The sequence below is a fragment of the Mercurialis annua genome, linkage group LG1-X (assembly GCF_937616625.2).
Source record: "Mercurialis annua linkage group LG1-X, ddMerAnnu1.2, whole genome shotgun sequence".
NCBI lineage: Eukaryota > Viridiplantae > Streptophyta > Magnoliopsida > Malpighiales > Euphorbiaceae > Mercurialis > Mercurialis annua.
Window position 1 is genome coordinate 48965966 of NC_065570.1, and position 15845 is coordinate 48981810.

The 15845-nt window shown below is 34.0% G+C and overlaps 3 protein-coding genes and 1 non-coding gene across 5 annotated transcripts; 2 read left to right on the forward strand and 2 right to left on the reverse strand.

The window, feature by feature from the left end:
- Positions 1–2079: 2079 nt before the first annotated feature.
- Positions 2080–2186, reverse strand: LOC126666450 (small nucleolar RNA R71). The gene has a single exon (XR_007637948.1). It is a non-coding gene; the product is annotated as a small nucleolar RNA R71 (small nucleolar RNA).
- A 3342-nt stretch (positions 2187–5528) lies between these two features.
- LOC126672351 (uncharacterized) lies at positions 5529–5915 on the reverse strand. Its single transcript, XM_050366304.1, has one exon. The coding sequence runs from the start codon at positions 5913–5915 to the stop codon at positions 5529–5531; it is 387 nt and encodes a 128-aa protein (XP_050222261.1).
- Positions 5916–10516: 4601 nt separating this feature from the next.
- On the forward strand, positions 10517–11017 carry LOC126660103 (histone H4). Its single transcript, XM_050353441.2, has one exon. The coding sequence runs from the start codon at positions 10598–10600 to the stop codon at positions 10907–10909; it is 312 nt and encodes a 103-aa protein (XP_050209398.1). The 5' UTR covers positions 10517–10597; the 3' UTR covers positions 10910–11017.
- Positions 11018–11141: 124 nt separating this feature from the next.
- LOC126660092 (ACT domain-containing protein ACR9-like) lies at positions 11142–14628 on the forward strand. Of its 2 annotated transcripts, none has more exons than XM_050353425.2 (6): positions 11142–11506; positions 11596–11832; positions 11911–12016; positions 12815–13166; positions 13557–13841; positions 14202–14628. In XM_050353425.2, the coding sequence occupies exons 1-6, from the start codon at positions 11353–11355 to the stop codon at positions 14346–14348; spliced, it is 1281 nt and encodes a 426-aa protein (XP_050209382.1). In that variant the 5' UTR covers positions 11142–11352; the 3' UTR covers positions 14349–14628. The 2 variants fall into 2 exon arrangements, with proteins under 2 accessions (XP_050209382.1, XP_050209388.1); XM_050353431.2 differs by having other exon boundaries at positions 11608–11832.
- Positions 14629–15845: the final 1217 nt, after the last annotated feature.

Below are 15845 nucleotides of genomic sequence, written 5' to 3' on the forward strand. Positions count from 1 at the left end.
AGAACAAACCTAAGCATGGCAAATCAGTAACAACACAACACCCAAGGTATATGGGTTAGAAACTATCGCACAGGATTCAGCACTAACCGACGAAAATAAGCGGACAAAACACCCCACAAATCCAAGAACGAGGCGAATTGAATTGGTATGTTCAAGACCTCACTCAAGAATATAAAACATGGATAAATAATTCATAAAATGAATTGAACAAAGGACATGTGAACATACTAAGGATAGGGTGTGCGAATCACTTATCGAAGTCCAACAATCAAAGGAATCGATGTACAAACGATCAAATCAGGGTGTTTTATGTATTATGGTTGCCTGGGGTTTGTAAGACAAAGAGGGAAAAGTTTTAGATCAGATAGGGGGTCTATTTATAGGCCCCGTGAATTTACACGACAGGCGCGTTGGAGGGTGCGATGGTCCATCGCGCCTCGCAACGCGCCATACAGATTTTGGCACAAAAATGTTCGGGGCGCGTTGCGAGGCGAGATGACCCATAGCGCCCTATAACGTGCCGCAAAAAAAATCCAACAGTTAACTTTCTCTCGGGCACAGCATATCCGAAAATGAACCTGATTCGACAATGCAATTGGGAGATATGAATGTTTTATCAAAACATATCAGATTCAGAAGGCACACGAACACATCTCCAATAACAATTCGAAAACCAATCAAATTGACATCGAAAGCCCACACGACACCTGTGACACATACAATTTACAACTCAAACCCCAATCAAAATGTCACACTTGTTAATTCCATCATAAATAATCTGAAATCAAGTCGGAAACACAACGAAACCATGACGAAAAAACACGGGATATTACATATGCATATCAATTGCCCATGAGCTCGCTTGCAATGTTTACATCTTTCCAAAAGCATGCCAAATCCAGTATTAATAGGCTAAAGGACTAACCACTTAAAATTAGCTAAAATCAAATCAATTCCAGCCAATCACCTAGACATCTCAGGGTTGTATGTAAAAAGTAGTAAAAGGTTGTATAGGATTTAAAGATCACCTAATAAAATCAATCAAAACATAGCAACCCGGTTTCTAAGTGTTGTGCATGTGATTAATCCAGACTAGCCAGATTTCTGTTACTTGTTAGAAACTGTTTGGTTTAGATGTATGCTTAAGAGCATTTACTACTTGCTTCGCATGACTAGTCTGCATCGAGTCATATGTGTGTCATACATGTTTACTACTTTTACGGTCTTGTTCACATTTCTAGCATTATACCTTATGGATTGCTATCGTATAATGAGATGCGAAATAACCAAATATGTCAAGTAAATAAAACTGGTAGCTGATACATGAGTCTCGAGGAGGTCCACGAACTCGGTCTTTTGGTCCGATGTACGATGTACGATAATCTTACCCATAAGCGAGTAAGATTATCTAACCAGTATGAAAGACATTTACTAGTTGAACTAGGTGGCGACTGCATTTTTCAAACCAGATCCTAAGTCAGCCATAAGCTTGGACCAGCGACCCCAAAACCCGCTCCGCTCACTCAAATATAAAATTATTGTTTATTGTATATCATAACAAGATAACAAACTATAGTTTATCATCATCAAATATAATATATATTTTTACAAAAAAGAATACAAATTTTAGTGGGAATCTTTTACCAATTTAATTTTTAAAGTCTACCTACTGAGGGAGATTATATAATGAAAATTAAGACTTAAGAAACCATGAAAAGTCAAGGAAGAACGTTACGGGAATTGGCGGCACTGAATGTGGACCAACAACCACTTTGCATTCAATATCCCGATTTGGAGGTAGCTTTTGAGCTAAAATCTGGTTTGATACATTTTTTACCTACTTTTCGCGGTCTTGAGAACAGAGATCTTCATAAACATTTGAAAGAATTTCATGTGGCATGTTCAAGTATGAGACCACAAGGGGTAACCGGAGAGCAAATCAAAATGTGTGTCTTCCCATTTTCATTAGCCGATAGAGCTAAAGATTGGCTATTCTATTTTCCATCCAGTTCTATCACCACATGGACGGATTTGGCAAGAGCATTTCTTGACAAGTTCTTTCCCGCCTCAAGAGCCGCAAGTATAAGAAGGGAAATATGTGGAATCAAGCAAAAAGATGTGGAAACTCTCCATGAATATTGGGAACGATTTAAAAAGTTGTGTGCTAGTTGCCCTCAACATGGAATTACCGAACAACTTCTCATCCAATACTTTTATGAGGGATTGTTACCCATGGAGAGAAAAATAATGGATGCCGCTAGTGGAGGTGATATAGTGAACAAAACTCCTCATGCCGCTAGGGACTTGATCTCTATCATGGCCGCTAACTCTCAACAATTTGGCTTTGCCAAGACTCAAACACCAAGAAGAGTGAAGGAGGTAAGTACCACTTCTATTGAAACTCAATTGTCTAAACTAACCTCTCTTGTTCAACAATTGGCCTTAGGAAATGCTTCAAAGGCTAGAGTTTGTGGAATTTGCACCGATCCAAGTCATCCAACCAACATGTGTCCAACACTTCAAGAGGACTCCAATGAGCAAGTTAACATGGTTGGAGTTTTCTCATATTAAGTTGTTTTCTCAATTTTTATTATTTGCTTTGAAATGAATTTTAGTTTAATTTAATTTGTTTTTAATTCCAAATTTAAACCCCCCCCTTATTTTTATTTGAATTTCGTTAAAGAAACAAGTCTACCCAATCTCTGTGGATTTGACCCTACTTGTCATTATTTACAAGTTGTTTTTATTTAGAGAGCAGAAATTATTTTTGTTGAATTCGACTCCCACGTAGAACTTTTCGAAAAGTTATAATTTTTTTGGCTCGGTTCCTTTTATGTGTCTTACTTTTCGGGAAGTTGATAGTTCGACTTTCTTTAACTTAAGTGGCAATTTGCCCCCTCAACTTGCAAAAAAATGGGCAATTAACCTAGAAATTAATTTTGCGGTCAAATTATCCCTAAACTTGACCAATTTTATCAATTTACCCCATTTTCGAATCAGCTCTGAGCGTACATTACACCCCAATTTAAAAAGAAAAAGGAAATTAGAGCTGTTTGTAAACGGAGGATTTTCTATTTCCGTTAAATTCCTCAATTTCCAAATTACGACTAAAACAATTCAGTAAACCCTAAAATTTTCTTCTCTCAAACAAGAACAACATAACTAAAACCAATATTCTCAATGTCGTCTTCAAATTCTTCTTCGAGATGTGCATCAAACAGAAATTTGTTGTGTAATTATCCATTTGTACCAGATCGTGGTGAGTGTATTGAAGTATATTGTTCTTGTGGAGAATTAGTTCGAAGAAGAACTTCATGAACATAAGATAATCCGGGTCGAAGGTTTTATGGGCGTGCAAGATATGGTAAAAAACAGGTACTTATTAGTTTCAAATGTTTTGTGTCTGAAAAGTGAAAATGTATGTAATAAGTTCTTTTAATTCATGTATGCTTGTTATTATCACTCTGTGTTTATGTTTATTGATTTTAATGTCAATTTCTTGTTGGTGTTGTTGTTGGCAACACTAATTTTGAAATACTGCATCTAAAGTTTTGGAATTTTTATTCTAAATAAATTGAATTTTCAGGTGAGGAAGTGCTTAAATTTTAGATGGTACGATGTTGATTTTTCAGAAAGGGCAAAACAAGTAAAAAGAGATTTCATGGAAGAGGTAGAGAGGTTGAATTCTGAAAATGACTTTTTGAGGAAAAAAGAAGACGAATTTGGTAGAAATGGATTGAGAAGATTGGAGATGGAAGTGGTTCAATTAAAAAAGAATATATTACAGCAAAAAAAAAGAATTATTAAATTTCTATTTCTTGTACTGATGTTAGCATGGATTGTTCTGCTTGCCATAATTATATATTTAGTTAAGTTTGGTGGCACAAATGAAGTGTTGCAATTGGTTTAGGATGTTTGCACTTGGAAGGTTATAAGTTGGTGGTTGTAATTTTTGGAGATTGTATTACGTCAGTAGTAATCCAGTTGACGATTGCATTAATATACCAATGGTTAGCATCAAGATTAGTTGTTGTTTGTCTATTTTTTGATGTTGTTTTAATGATTATAAATCTGTTTTTATGTCATTTTAGTTGGTTATAAAAAGAAGGCGAAAGCAGCCTGCTCCGTGCCATCAGCACAACTATAGCTGAGATTGGGTAGACCACTAAAGATCTTTTTATACCAATATAATGTGAATCCTCCAAATTCAATTAGTTTAACACTAATCAAACAAAAACAAAACAAAAACAAATAATACAGAAATCAAAAGAACAAAACATGATACAAAAACACAAATCTGGTAATTAAAATGTGCTTATATTAATATAAAGCCATCTCTTAAATGCATTGTTTACAAAATAGGATTCCCATATGCACGTATAAGCTATACAAAAAAAAATAAACTAGTTGCAATTGCAGATCATATATGCCAAAATAAACCGAATCTGCAATTGCAACTACACCTGTTGTAAATGTAAGTTGTGCAACTATTTGGGATTCAAAATAGACCAAAGGTCTAGCAAAAAGCAAAATCTCCACTCCATTTTTCTGACAAAAGGTCAAGGCTTCCAAATAGGCATAGTCTTTTGCATTTTATGCATCCTTTGCATATCTAATGCCTGACTGCCCTGATTACTCTATATTGTTTGTGATGCTTGAGATGCCATTGCTTCCCTTGTTATGTCACTTGCTTGGGATGAAGTTATATTCCTAGCTCTTTTTGTTCTTTCAATCTGAGCGTGCAATTGATTGACGGTCACTGCTAGGCTACCATCCTACCTAAGCCCTGGTGACCTGAATCTGCCATATGCGAGATTCCCTTTATATGAAGATGGTGGTTGGAGAAGTCCAATAGTTCGCATTTCTTCCTGTGGATATGAGTCCTTCTCCTTGCAAAAATGATTTAGAAAAAAATCACTCTGCATATCGCACAAGTTCAAGTTCAGCTACTATTCAATTATAACAAATATAAGCAAATGTAATAGTCAATTATAACAAGAATAAGCATGTTTATATATAAAATTAATTTCAATAAACCAAGTTACTCACTGTGTTGTATTTATATTTATTTAACATTTTTTAATTTGTTGGGTTTTTATTTGATTACTTACATCTATAGATGTAATTCCTCCTTCAAAAATAATATTAGAAGGAGTTTTTTCAGATGTCTTTTTTCTTGTTCTTGCCTCTCTAATTTCTTGTTGTATAGTATTTGACTACTTATTTGCAGCTTTTGTTAATAGGTCTTGGAGGATGTTCTCTAAAGATGGAACCTATCAAATAACATACATGTCAAGCATAATGGCATTAAAATAATGATAAAAAAATACTTATTATAGTTACGGATACTCACATTCAGCGGTTGTTGATAGTGCATATAATAATCCCTAGCTAAGACAACATCAGGCTGAATCATATCTTTTGAAGGCTCTGAAGTTTGATTACTTTTGGCTTTTCCACGGTTCTTACAACCAGTCTTATTATGCCCATATTCATGACAGACACTACACTTCATTCGAATCCCCTTCTTAGATGATTTTCCAGCTTTTTTGGCTCGTCTGGATCTTTTCTCTTATTTTTTTTGGTCTGCCCCGTTGCTTTTTGAATTGAGGAGGCTCCAAGGGAGGTAATCTTGTTTTTGGATATTGTTTTTCATCCTTAATAGGCTGCAAAGGATAGGAATATGCCTTAATAAATATATCCTTCGTGTACCAATCATCGCAACAATCCTCTAACTTCAGTCCTCCACGATACAAAGCACAAATACCATGAGGACATGGCATCCCTGTTAGATTCCAAAATCTACAAGTGCAGCTCCTATAATTCGCCTTGACTGTATAAGTGTCCTTCCTTTCTGATATCTCAAAACCTTTATCCTCATTCCATATCAACTTACACTTAAAAGCTCTCTCCATATTTGATTATAATCTTGAGATACAGCTAGGGCTAATGTTGGATATCCACTTGTCTGTAAATCTCATCCTAACAGAGTTCCTAACCATCAAATCCTTTCTAATCTTCTCTAGCATGCTTATAATGTGCAATTCTCTTGCATCTAAGATGATACTATTTAAACTTCCACACATGTTATTATCAATAACATCAGACTTAGATCTAAACTTTTGAAAAGCCCTACTCCATGTATGTGGAGGATACACTAATAAGTCATTAACACAGCCTGGTGCAAGCCCATCCAACTCCTCTAAAAAATCTAAAAACTTCTCATAGTATGTGCATTTAGCAGCCTTCCGAAACAATTTTTTTAGATCTATTGTTCTCCATCTCTTTTTCCAGTTTGCAAACACATGCATAGCACACCATCTGTGCTATGCGTTTGGTAAAATTTCTTTCACTGCAGGCAAGAGTCCCTAATGAACAACACAATTTTAGTATCTAATATCAACGTTTTATGGCTATAAAATGAGAATTATGAAACTAAATGGTCAAATATTTCATTAGTCAATTTATTTTAATTTTACTCAAATTGACAAGTGTATAAAATGTTTGATCTAATTTATACTCATGAAATATAATTTATAAGCAGCAGTAGATGATTACCATAGCAAAAAGAAATTTAAATAATTGATTAAATCTTGATAAATCATTTAAAAAAGACAAGGTCATCACTTAGGCAAGCATTCAATCCAAATCTTGCTTCCATCCCTTCTTCAATGCATCAAAACATACATAAAAACAATCAAACTGATTTGTCCCTCTAATAGGTTGTACAACCACAGTAGAGCCTACATTGGTTTCCCTAATTTCTTGTGCATAGACAAAGAGTATAGCATATTCCTTCACATAGTTCCCCTTTATCTCTTGTAGCACTTGTTTTTTTGCCCTCTTTACCATGTTGTAGCTAATCTCAAACTTTAAGTCTTGTTTGGCCATTTCTCTCAAATCTGTAACCCTAATTGAGGGTTTATTGATAATGACTTCTCTAAAATGGAATGTTAGGTACTTACATGTAATTCTTCTATTGGTGAAGGACTTCATACACATATGTTTGGGATTGTATTTCTTGACCTTAACATCACCACTGCTGCCTTCCTTGCTCGTAAAACATAACCATGGACAATTTTTGAAACAACATACAACTCTTACTTTATCTTTTTCATTCCTGACAAAGTCTATGTCAACTCCTCTTAGTATGGAATACTTTGTGTAGGCAGACTTAAACTCTTCCATATTTTTGAACACCATTCCCACAAGAAAGGACTCTGCATTCACAAACTGGTTACAGAAGAGTTTTTTTTTTGATTTTTTAACCCTTAATACCAAATTTCCTTGATTGTCAAGTTCTTCTTCCACACTTTCATAACCACCATCCACATCTTGATACTCCTCATCACTACCCACCTCCACAAGGTCTGATACATGTTTTGAACGTTAATTTAGGGTCAACAATTCCCTCTTCATCACTACTTTCAAGTTCTTCTTCCATATATGTCTTCTTTTTTTCTCTGGACGATTCTAATTCCTCATTCTCATCATCAGTATGTGGACCTATATCTACATTAATGTCAAAATAATCTTGATTTTCATAATCACCCTCTACTTCCACATTGTGACTATCAAAATCTGCCAACTGACTTATTATTTCAGGATGATCTACTTGGTGTTCACAATACATGTCAACAATTTGTGCATTTTTCATTGTGCTGAGCAACTCATGCACCCCACTATCATCATAGAAGAATATCAGATCATTTTCTATTTCCCCCCCAGGTCTAAGCCACCACAGTCTCAGATTACTATCATAACCTACCACAAAAACCATATTTACTACTATACGATAATTCAATTAATAAATATCAGAAATAGGATAGTCTTCCACCTTTCCATTTGAGTATCTCAAGTTAGAGTCCCTAACAAACTTTCCAGCATGATGCAACCTCACTGTAACAGTTCTAACACTACCACCGTCAGCCATTCTATTAAAAAAAGAAAGAAAACAACTCATGAAAGCCTTATTTAAGTTAATAGAAAAATAAAACAGCTCAGAAAACCCTAATCTAGTTATATATATTATGAGAATAACTCAGAAAATCCTTTATATACACAACAAACCAAATCAGAAATCAAACAAAAAATTATAGCATCTAAATAAATTAGTAAAATATAATTACCTGGATTATATTCTGTTGAATGTCGCCTCTCCCAAAATTCTCTAAACCCGGTTGCTCAAACCCTAAGTCGATCAATTCGTTAATATTTTTCACAAAGAAAATCTTAAATTGCAAAAACAGATGGAATAGGATTACTGAATCGCAAAAATTAAAAGATTAAACCTCCAAACCCAGTTTCTTCAACCCATAATCTAAACCCTAATTTGATCGATAAAGTTTTTGAAGAGAATAAGGAGATAGCAGTAAAGAAAGGAGTTAACGTTTACCATCCTGTTTTTATTTTTTATTTTTTATTTTTTACGTTTCACTTGCCCAAGGGGAAAAGTGTAGTGTACGCGCAGAGCTGATTCAAAAAATGGGGTAAATTGATAAAATTGGTCAAGTTTAGGAGTAGTTTGACCGCAAAATTAATTTCCGGGTTAATTGCCCATTTCTTGCAACTTTAGGGGGCAAATTGCCACTTAAGGTCAACTTTCTTTTTAAAACTTAGGTAAGTTATATTTTCCTAAGCATGTCTTTAATTTCAACTGTTTTAATTATTTACCAATTTTTTTTATTATTTTTATCATTTAATATATAAAAATAAAAAGCAACTTTTTGGATAATTGAAAAAAAACCAAGTAAAATTATTCGTACTTCCCTATCAATGAGTAATTAATTTCCCGAAAAGTGATTTTTTAGGAAGTATATAATTACAAAACAAACTAGATCTTAGTTTACTGGCATAGTCATTAGATTTAGGCTAATAGGCTGAAAAAATCCTAACCTTTGTTTTGACTTTCAATTTCACTCCGACGTTGCAATTTTTTCAATTTTACCCTATTTTGCATTTTTAGTTTTCAATTGCACGCTGAGGCATTCAATTGAACTCTTTTTATTTGGCTAATATTGAAAATAGATCCTTTATATTTATCAAAAAATCTAAATACTTTTTAAAGTTATAATTTATAAAAAAACCATATTTTCAATAAAATAAACATAAATAAATAAATTAAATTTAAATTAATTAATTTAATTTTTTTTTAACTTTTGGGAGGAGGAGCAGCTGCTCCTCCTCCGGCCGCTCCTTGCCGGAGGAGCAGATGCTCCTCGCCTGAGGAGCAGCTGTTCCTCGTTGAGTAGCATCTGCTCCTCGCCTGAGGAACAACTGTTCCTCGTTGAGGAGCATCTGCTCCTCGCCTGAGGAACAGCTCCTCCCAATTTTTTTTTAAAAAAATTAAATTAAACAATTTAATTTAAATTTAATTAATTTATTTTTATTTTATTGAGAAGATGGCTTTCCGGTGGTTTCCGATGGTAGATGATAAGCGGAGTTCGGTCGTTGGTCCGGTGATGGTAGGTCCGATGAAAGCGGAGTGAGGTGTATTAAAAATTAATAATGAATTATAATTAAGATTTTATTATGGATTTATCTGAAACTTTTTTAAGTTTTAAGGATTTATTGAATTTTTTCCATATAAAAAAAAGTATGAAATGATCTTTCAATATATTTGTTTTATATATTTTAATTCTTATAATAATAAAATCATTTAATTTTTTTATCTCAGGATGCAATTGAAAACAAAAAATGTGAAATAAGGTAAAATTGAAAAATTGCAACGTCAGGATGGAGTTGAAAATTAAAAGAAAGGTCAAGGTTTTTTCAATCTATTAGCCTTAGATTTAAGAACATTATGAAAATTGTGGATGGACCAAAATTATTTAATTAAAATGCTTCCTTCGTTTTCTATACTATTTTTTCAATTTTTTTTAATCCAACTACAATTATAAAATAAAAATATTAATAAAAAATATATAATTTTATTTAATGAATAAATTTAATAATTAGAATATGATACATTTATTGACTTTGTTTATTGGATGGTTATAATTTCATGAGTATATTTAAATACTATGTATTTTTATTTAATTGATTGATTTGAAGATCAAATTTATTCAATTGATTTGAATATAAACCGCGGTCGAACCGGATTTTAAAACATCATTGATCATTCTCCAACAAAACTTCAATATAACCTTCACTGTCCGATTAAAATTGTATCAACGGTCAATACATGGAGATTGCTTATCACGCGGATCGACCTTAAACAAGCACCTAACTACAATCCGTGTCACATGTCTAACAGCCTATTATCACCGCAGATCAACATCTCATCGACGGTTATTATTTGATTCCACCCATTCACAAGGATCCGTCTTAGTCACCGTCCAGATATATCAATCCAACGCTCGAAATTAAACCACTACTAGAAAAAGCACAATCCATGTTACAGCTCTTAACACCCGTAGATTAAAAAACCTAATCCAACGGACACAATCAACACCCGCCTATTTCCAGAGCACCAAATTGGCCAAATCAAACTCAATATAAATTCCCCCAAATACATAACCAATCCATCAAATCAAATCAAAATCAGAATCCAAACATTCGAAACTTTCCTCTGAAAATTTTAAAACTTTCTCGGAAAATGTCAGGACGAGGAAAGGGAGGCAAGGGACTGGGAAAGGGAGGAGCCAAGAGGCACAGGAAGGTCCTCCGCGATAACATTCAGGGAATCACCAAGCCTGCGATACGTCGTTTAGCTCGTAGAGGCGGTGTGAAGAGGATTAGCGGGTTGATCTATGAGGAGACACGTGGAGTTCTCAAGATCTTTCTAGAGAATGTTATCAGAGACGCTGTGACTTACACTGAGCATGCGAGGAGGAAGACTGTTACTGCCATGGACGTCGTTTATGCTCTTAAAAGACAAGGCAGAACTCTCTATGGATTCGGCGGTTAAATTCATTTCTAGGGTTTTAATGGGTCTTGTAATTTAGATCTTCAATTTCCTTTAGTATCTGTAATTGAGATTATCGTGAAAATTAATAGAATTTCAGTTTCTGAAACATTTTATTATGTCATACATTAAGATTGAGACACCTGTCCAACTTGTTACATCATGGAAGTTCATTATCTAGTCTCTTTGATGAGCGTATTGTCAAATCGAACCTCTAATTGTAACACGTGTCAAATCTAACGGTCAATTAATTGCTGACAGGGCTTTACTACTCTGAAGAACATAATAAGAAAATGAAAAGCAAAATCTTTTAGGTTCATCTACCACCAACTAAACAGGAGCGAAAAAATAAAAACAGCTGGCAGTTTAATTTCTACTTCAACTTCGACAAAAGTCTGTTAATAGTAACACCGTTTAACTAGTAATCGTCATCGGCGATTACCGTGATGGGGGTGCCGAGCGACGACGCCGTTTTGATCCAGAAAGGAACGAAATCTGGCGAACCACATGTCGTCACTGTCAATTGCCCTGATAAAACTGGTCTAGGTTGCGATATTTGCAGAATAATTCTCGATTTTGGCCTTTACATTACGAAAGGAGGTAATTTCTTTAATTTTTAGGGTTTAATTTGTCGCCATAAGATTAAGTAGTTGTCGCTGATACTTATTAGTCTGTTTATATGTTTATAGATGTTTCCACAGATGGGAGATGGTGCTATGTAGTGTTGTGGGTGATTCCATACTCAAAATTAGTAGTAAGATGGTCAAATTTGAAGGACCGGCTTTTATATATATGCCCGCCTTCATGTTCAGTCTCATTTTACTTGAATCAACATTCTTTAACAACTTCATCATCCTCGTCGTCAAAATCTTGTCCGGTTTACTTGTTGAAGTTCTTTTCCCTTGACAGAAAAGGATTACTTCATGGTAATTTTGCCAAATTTACGCTTTCATTGGCTTTTTTGATAATTTCTAACTGATTTTGTCTATCTAACTTTGTTTTAGATGTTACTCATGTTCTTTCGGAGCTTGAACTTACTATTCAAAGAGTCAAGGTTACTACTACTCCAGATGGCAGAGTTTTGGACCTCTTTTTCGTAACTGATAACCTGTGAGCATTTTTCTTTTCGTTTTTGATTTCTAAATGTTTGTTTAAGTAGTTGCGTTTCTCTTGTTTTATTCCCCAGTTTTTGTGTTTTCTGACTTATAAGTTCATCAAAATTTAACGCTGTAGAAAGGTATCTTATGCTTTGGACATTTTTTCATGACGACGAGCAATGCTTCAGAATTTCATAGTTGGACAGTTAGAATTTCTTAGCTGTTAAGTTTATACGTGACATTAAATTAGCCCTATGTCCAGTGGCGTAGCCAGAAATCAAAATTAAGGGGGGCAAAATAGATTTTTTTTTTATATAATATACAAAATTTGAAAATTTATTTAAATTAAGGGGGTCAATATGTAGTAATTGTCTAAATAACATGATAACTTTTTAAAAAATTTCTTAGAAAATCTGTCTTTTTGGATAAATAAGAGGGGCAAATGCCCCTCTTACTCTCCATGTGGCTCCGCCACTGCCTATGTCATATCTTGTCCAATTTTTGTTGTTTGACATATAGTGACATTGCAATTTTTCCATCTTGCATTTCTTGTTTCCTCACATTTTTCATTTAGAATTTTGAATTGAAGCTTTCTCTGAGTTCTCTCCTGTTGCTTACAGAACAACTTTTTACATGCGTGTCAATGGTTGGAGAGTTGGGAGTCGGAGTTAGAATAAATCCGTTTACTATATCAGATATATTATGAATGCTTAATCTTCATTGTGAAGCATTAGATCAATTTTTGCTTATGATGCAAGAGTATGGCTTTGCTCGTTATTAATATCTTTTATGTGCTGCAATCTTGTTCTAGGGATCTGTTACACACAAAAAAGCGTCAAGATGAGACATATGAAGAATTGCATGCTGTGTTAGGTGAATCATGTATTAGCTGTGAGCTTCAATTGACTGGCTCTGAGTATGAATCTCATCAGGGCATGTCTTCTCTTTCACCTGTTGTTACTGAAGAATTGTTTTATTCTGAGATATCAGATAAAGAAATCTATTCACAAGCTCTTAGCCCTGACGTGACAAAATTGAAAAAGGCCAATGTAACTATAGACAATTCATTGAGTCCTGCTCATACATTGCTTCAAGTACACTGTGTTGATCACAAGGGTCTTCTTTATGATGTCATGAGAACTTTGAAAGACTTTAATATTCAGGTATTAATTTGTTTCTCTTATATTTAATTATCGGTCATCTAGAGTGGATGACTGTTGTTTTCATTTTCCGAGTCTGAAGCCTTTTTTAGATTTATTTGTCTATTGGTATGGCGAACATATATTGGAATTTGAGCATTTTATTTTATAAATATTACCATGCTCAAGTTTATTTACCTCAAACTTGGTAGGCTTTAATGGGGGCTCTGTTGGTTTCTGCTTTGGTAATAACTGGATACATACAAATTTTTGTACGGATAACACAAACTGCCAAAAAATTGACCAGCTAAATAACTCGCCTATTCTTGTTTGCTGGAAGTTTCTCTTCACATAAATGCAGACACATTCTATATCTGGTTTATTGATGTGACGGTATTTTGTTGTTGGGTCCAGATAGCTTATGGTCGATTCTCACCAAAAAACACTGGATATCGTGATTTAGACCTTTTTATTCAGCAAAAGGATGGGAAGAAGATTGTCGATCCTGAGAAGCAAAATGGATTATGTTCTCGTTTGAAGGTGGAAATGCTTCACCCATTACGTGTAATAATTGCAAACCGAGGGCCTGATACTGAACTCCTGGTTGCTAATCCAGTCGAACTATCTGGAATGGGAAGGCCACGAGTTTTCTATGATGTTACACTTGCTTTGAAAACACTTGGTATTTGCATATTCTCAGTAAGTATTTTTTTTCCTTTTCTTTATTGGTAATATTGTGTTTTATAGGTTCATCTGCACATTTTGGGCTTCTGTCAACGTATGACTACCTGAAGATGATTGCTGCAATGTGTCACTATATGCATTTCATTGTTTCAATCCTTTTGAGTCTTCAGTTTAAAATATACTTCAGTTAATAGGATATACATGCTAATCAGACTGCCTTCCATGTAATGTGATTACAAGCAGAACAATTATGTTGAAGAAGTTAGTTTTTAGCAGTCGTTCCCTTGTGCAGATAGACTGTGAATCACTCGTTACTCTTATGACTATCTAAATCACGGTTATAAATATGCCTAACAAACCAGTCTTTATTTTCAGGCTGAAATAGGAAGATATTCTGATCAAGATCGTGAATGGGAAGTCTACAGATTTCTTCTGGAGGAGAACAACAAATTCCAGTTAGCAAATGTTGTAGTTAGGAATCAGATTGTAGATACAGTTAGAAGAGCACTGATGGGCTGGTGAGTGAACTCATATTTCCCTCGTAATTTGTTTTCGAGCATCACTCCTTTGATGTGCTATCTACTCGGGCCAGGGTATATAGCACATCAAGTCCATAATCAAGTGCATAATATCTCTAGATGTATTCAATGCGTATATATTGCTTGTATTCTTAGAATCATATTTTAGCTGCTGCTTACTCGTGATGAGCTTATTTCCACCGAGTGTAAATATCTTTGATGAATTGAAATCTAACTAAGGTGGTTGTAATTTGTAAAGGGTTTCTTTAAATTGCGCATCTCAATCTGGGTCTTTTATATTTAGAATTAAACTTAAATCAACTGTCTTACTGTATTAAATGCAAACTATTGGAAGTCATGCTTTTTCTTTATTAAGTATACAATAGAGGAATGCGACTTAAATTTGACACTCAAATTGTTGCTATCACTTTGGCTGTGCCTGTGCCTGTGGGGACTTTTGGCATGAATTATTAGTGTTTTATACATTAACATGCGTGTAATATTTTAGAAGAATAGTTTCTAGGGATGAGCAAAAATTTCAATGATCTATTTTGATTTATATGGCTTAAAGTATCCGGTCAATTCGGTTGAATCAACAAAAAAAAAACTAATTCACTTATGGGTAAGTGTTTTAAAAGTTGTTTAATTGAATTAATCAAATAATTTTTTTTATTTATAACTGTTTATATTTTTATCAATTGAATTAAAGTAATTAAGTTTTGGTTAAATTTATGAGTTGATCGTTGGTTTCCTAACTGTTATGAGCATATGGAAAGTGCTTTATAACCCAACTCTTTTAACCCACTTTACGTGGTAAGTTTTCATTCGTCTAATTTTCACTGAAAAGTGTATATCTCAAAAAATAAAATATAATCAATCCACTCTTTGATTGCCATGTTAGGCGGTATAAAAAGGTGGATTAAAAGTGTTGGGTTATATAGCACCATTCAATCTCTATAGGATAGCTTGATGATGAATCTTATTCATGTCTTGTCCAATAATGTTGTCTTAAAATCCTTAGAATGCCCCATGTTATCAGGAGATCAAACACGAACCCTATGCATCATGGGACCAAGTCTGATACATCATGATCAGATTACACACCCAATAGTTCTTTGCTCCACTCCATACACACTTGTTTAAGTTGGAAATTATTCCTACACAAATTAAGAAAATATTTATCATCTTTATTTTTTCATATTTTTTGTGTTTTGCTCCTAATGAAAGTGAATTTTTTTTTATATAAAATCTCTTTAAAGTGACAGAATGAAGGGTAAAATAGAATATCCATTGAAAAAATATTTCAAAGATAAAAATGAGACTTTTTCTTTTTTGAAGAGAAGATTGAACTTTATTAATCAAGAAAAATAATTAATAAATTCATTGACCGGGAAAGGAACTTCATTGTCAACTATACAGTCTTTATCGATAATAATATTCCATTTAGTTAAATCATGTGCAACTTAATTGCAACGGCTACGAATGTGTTGAAAGTGAACAG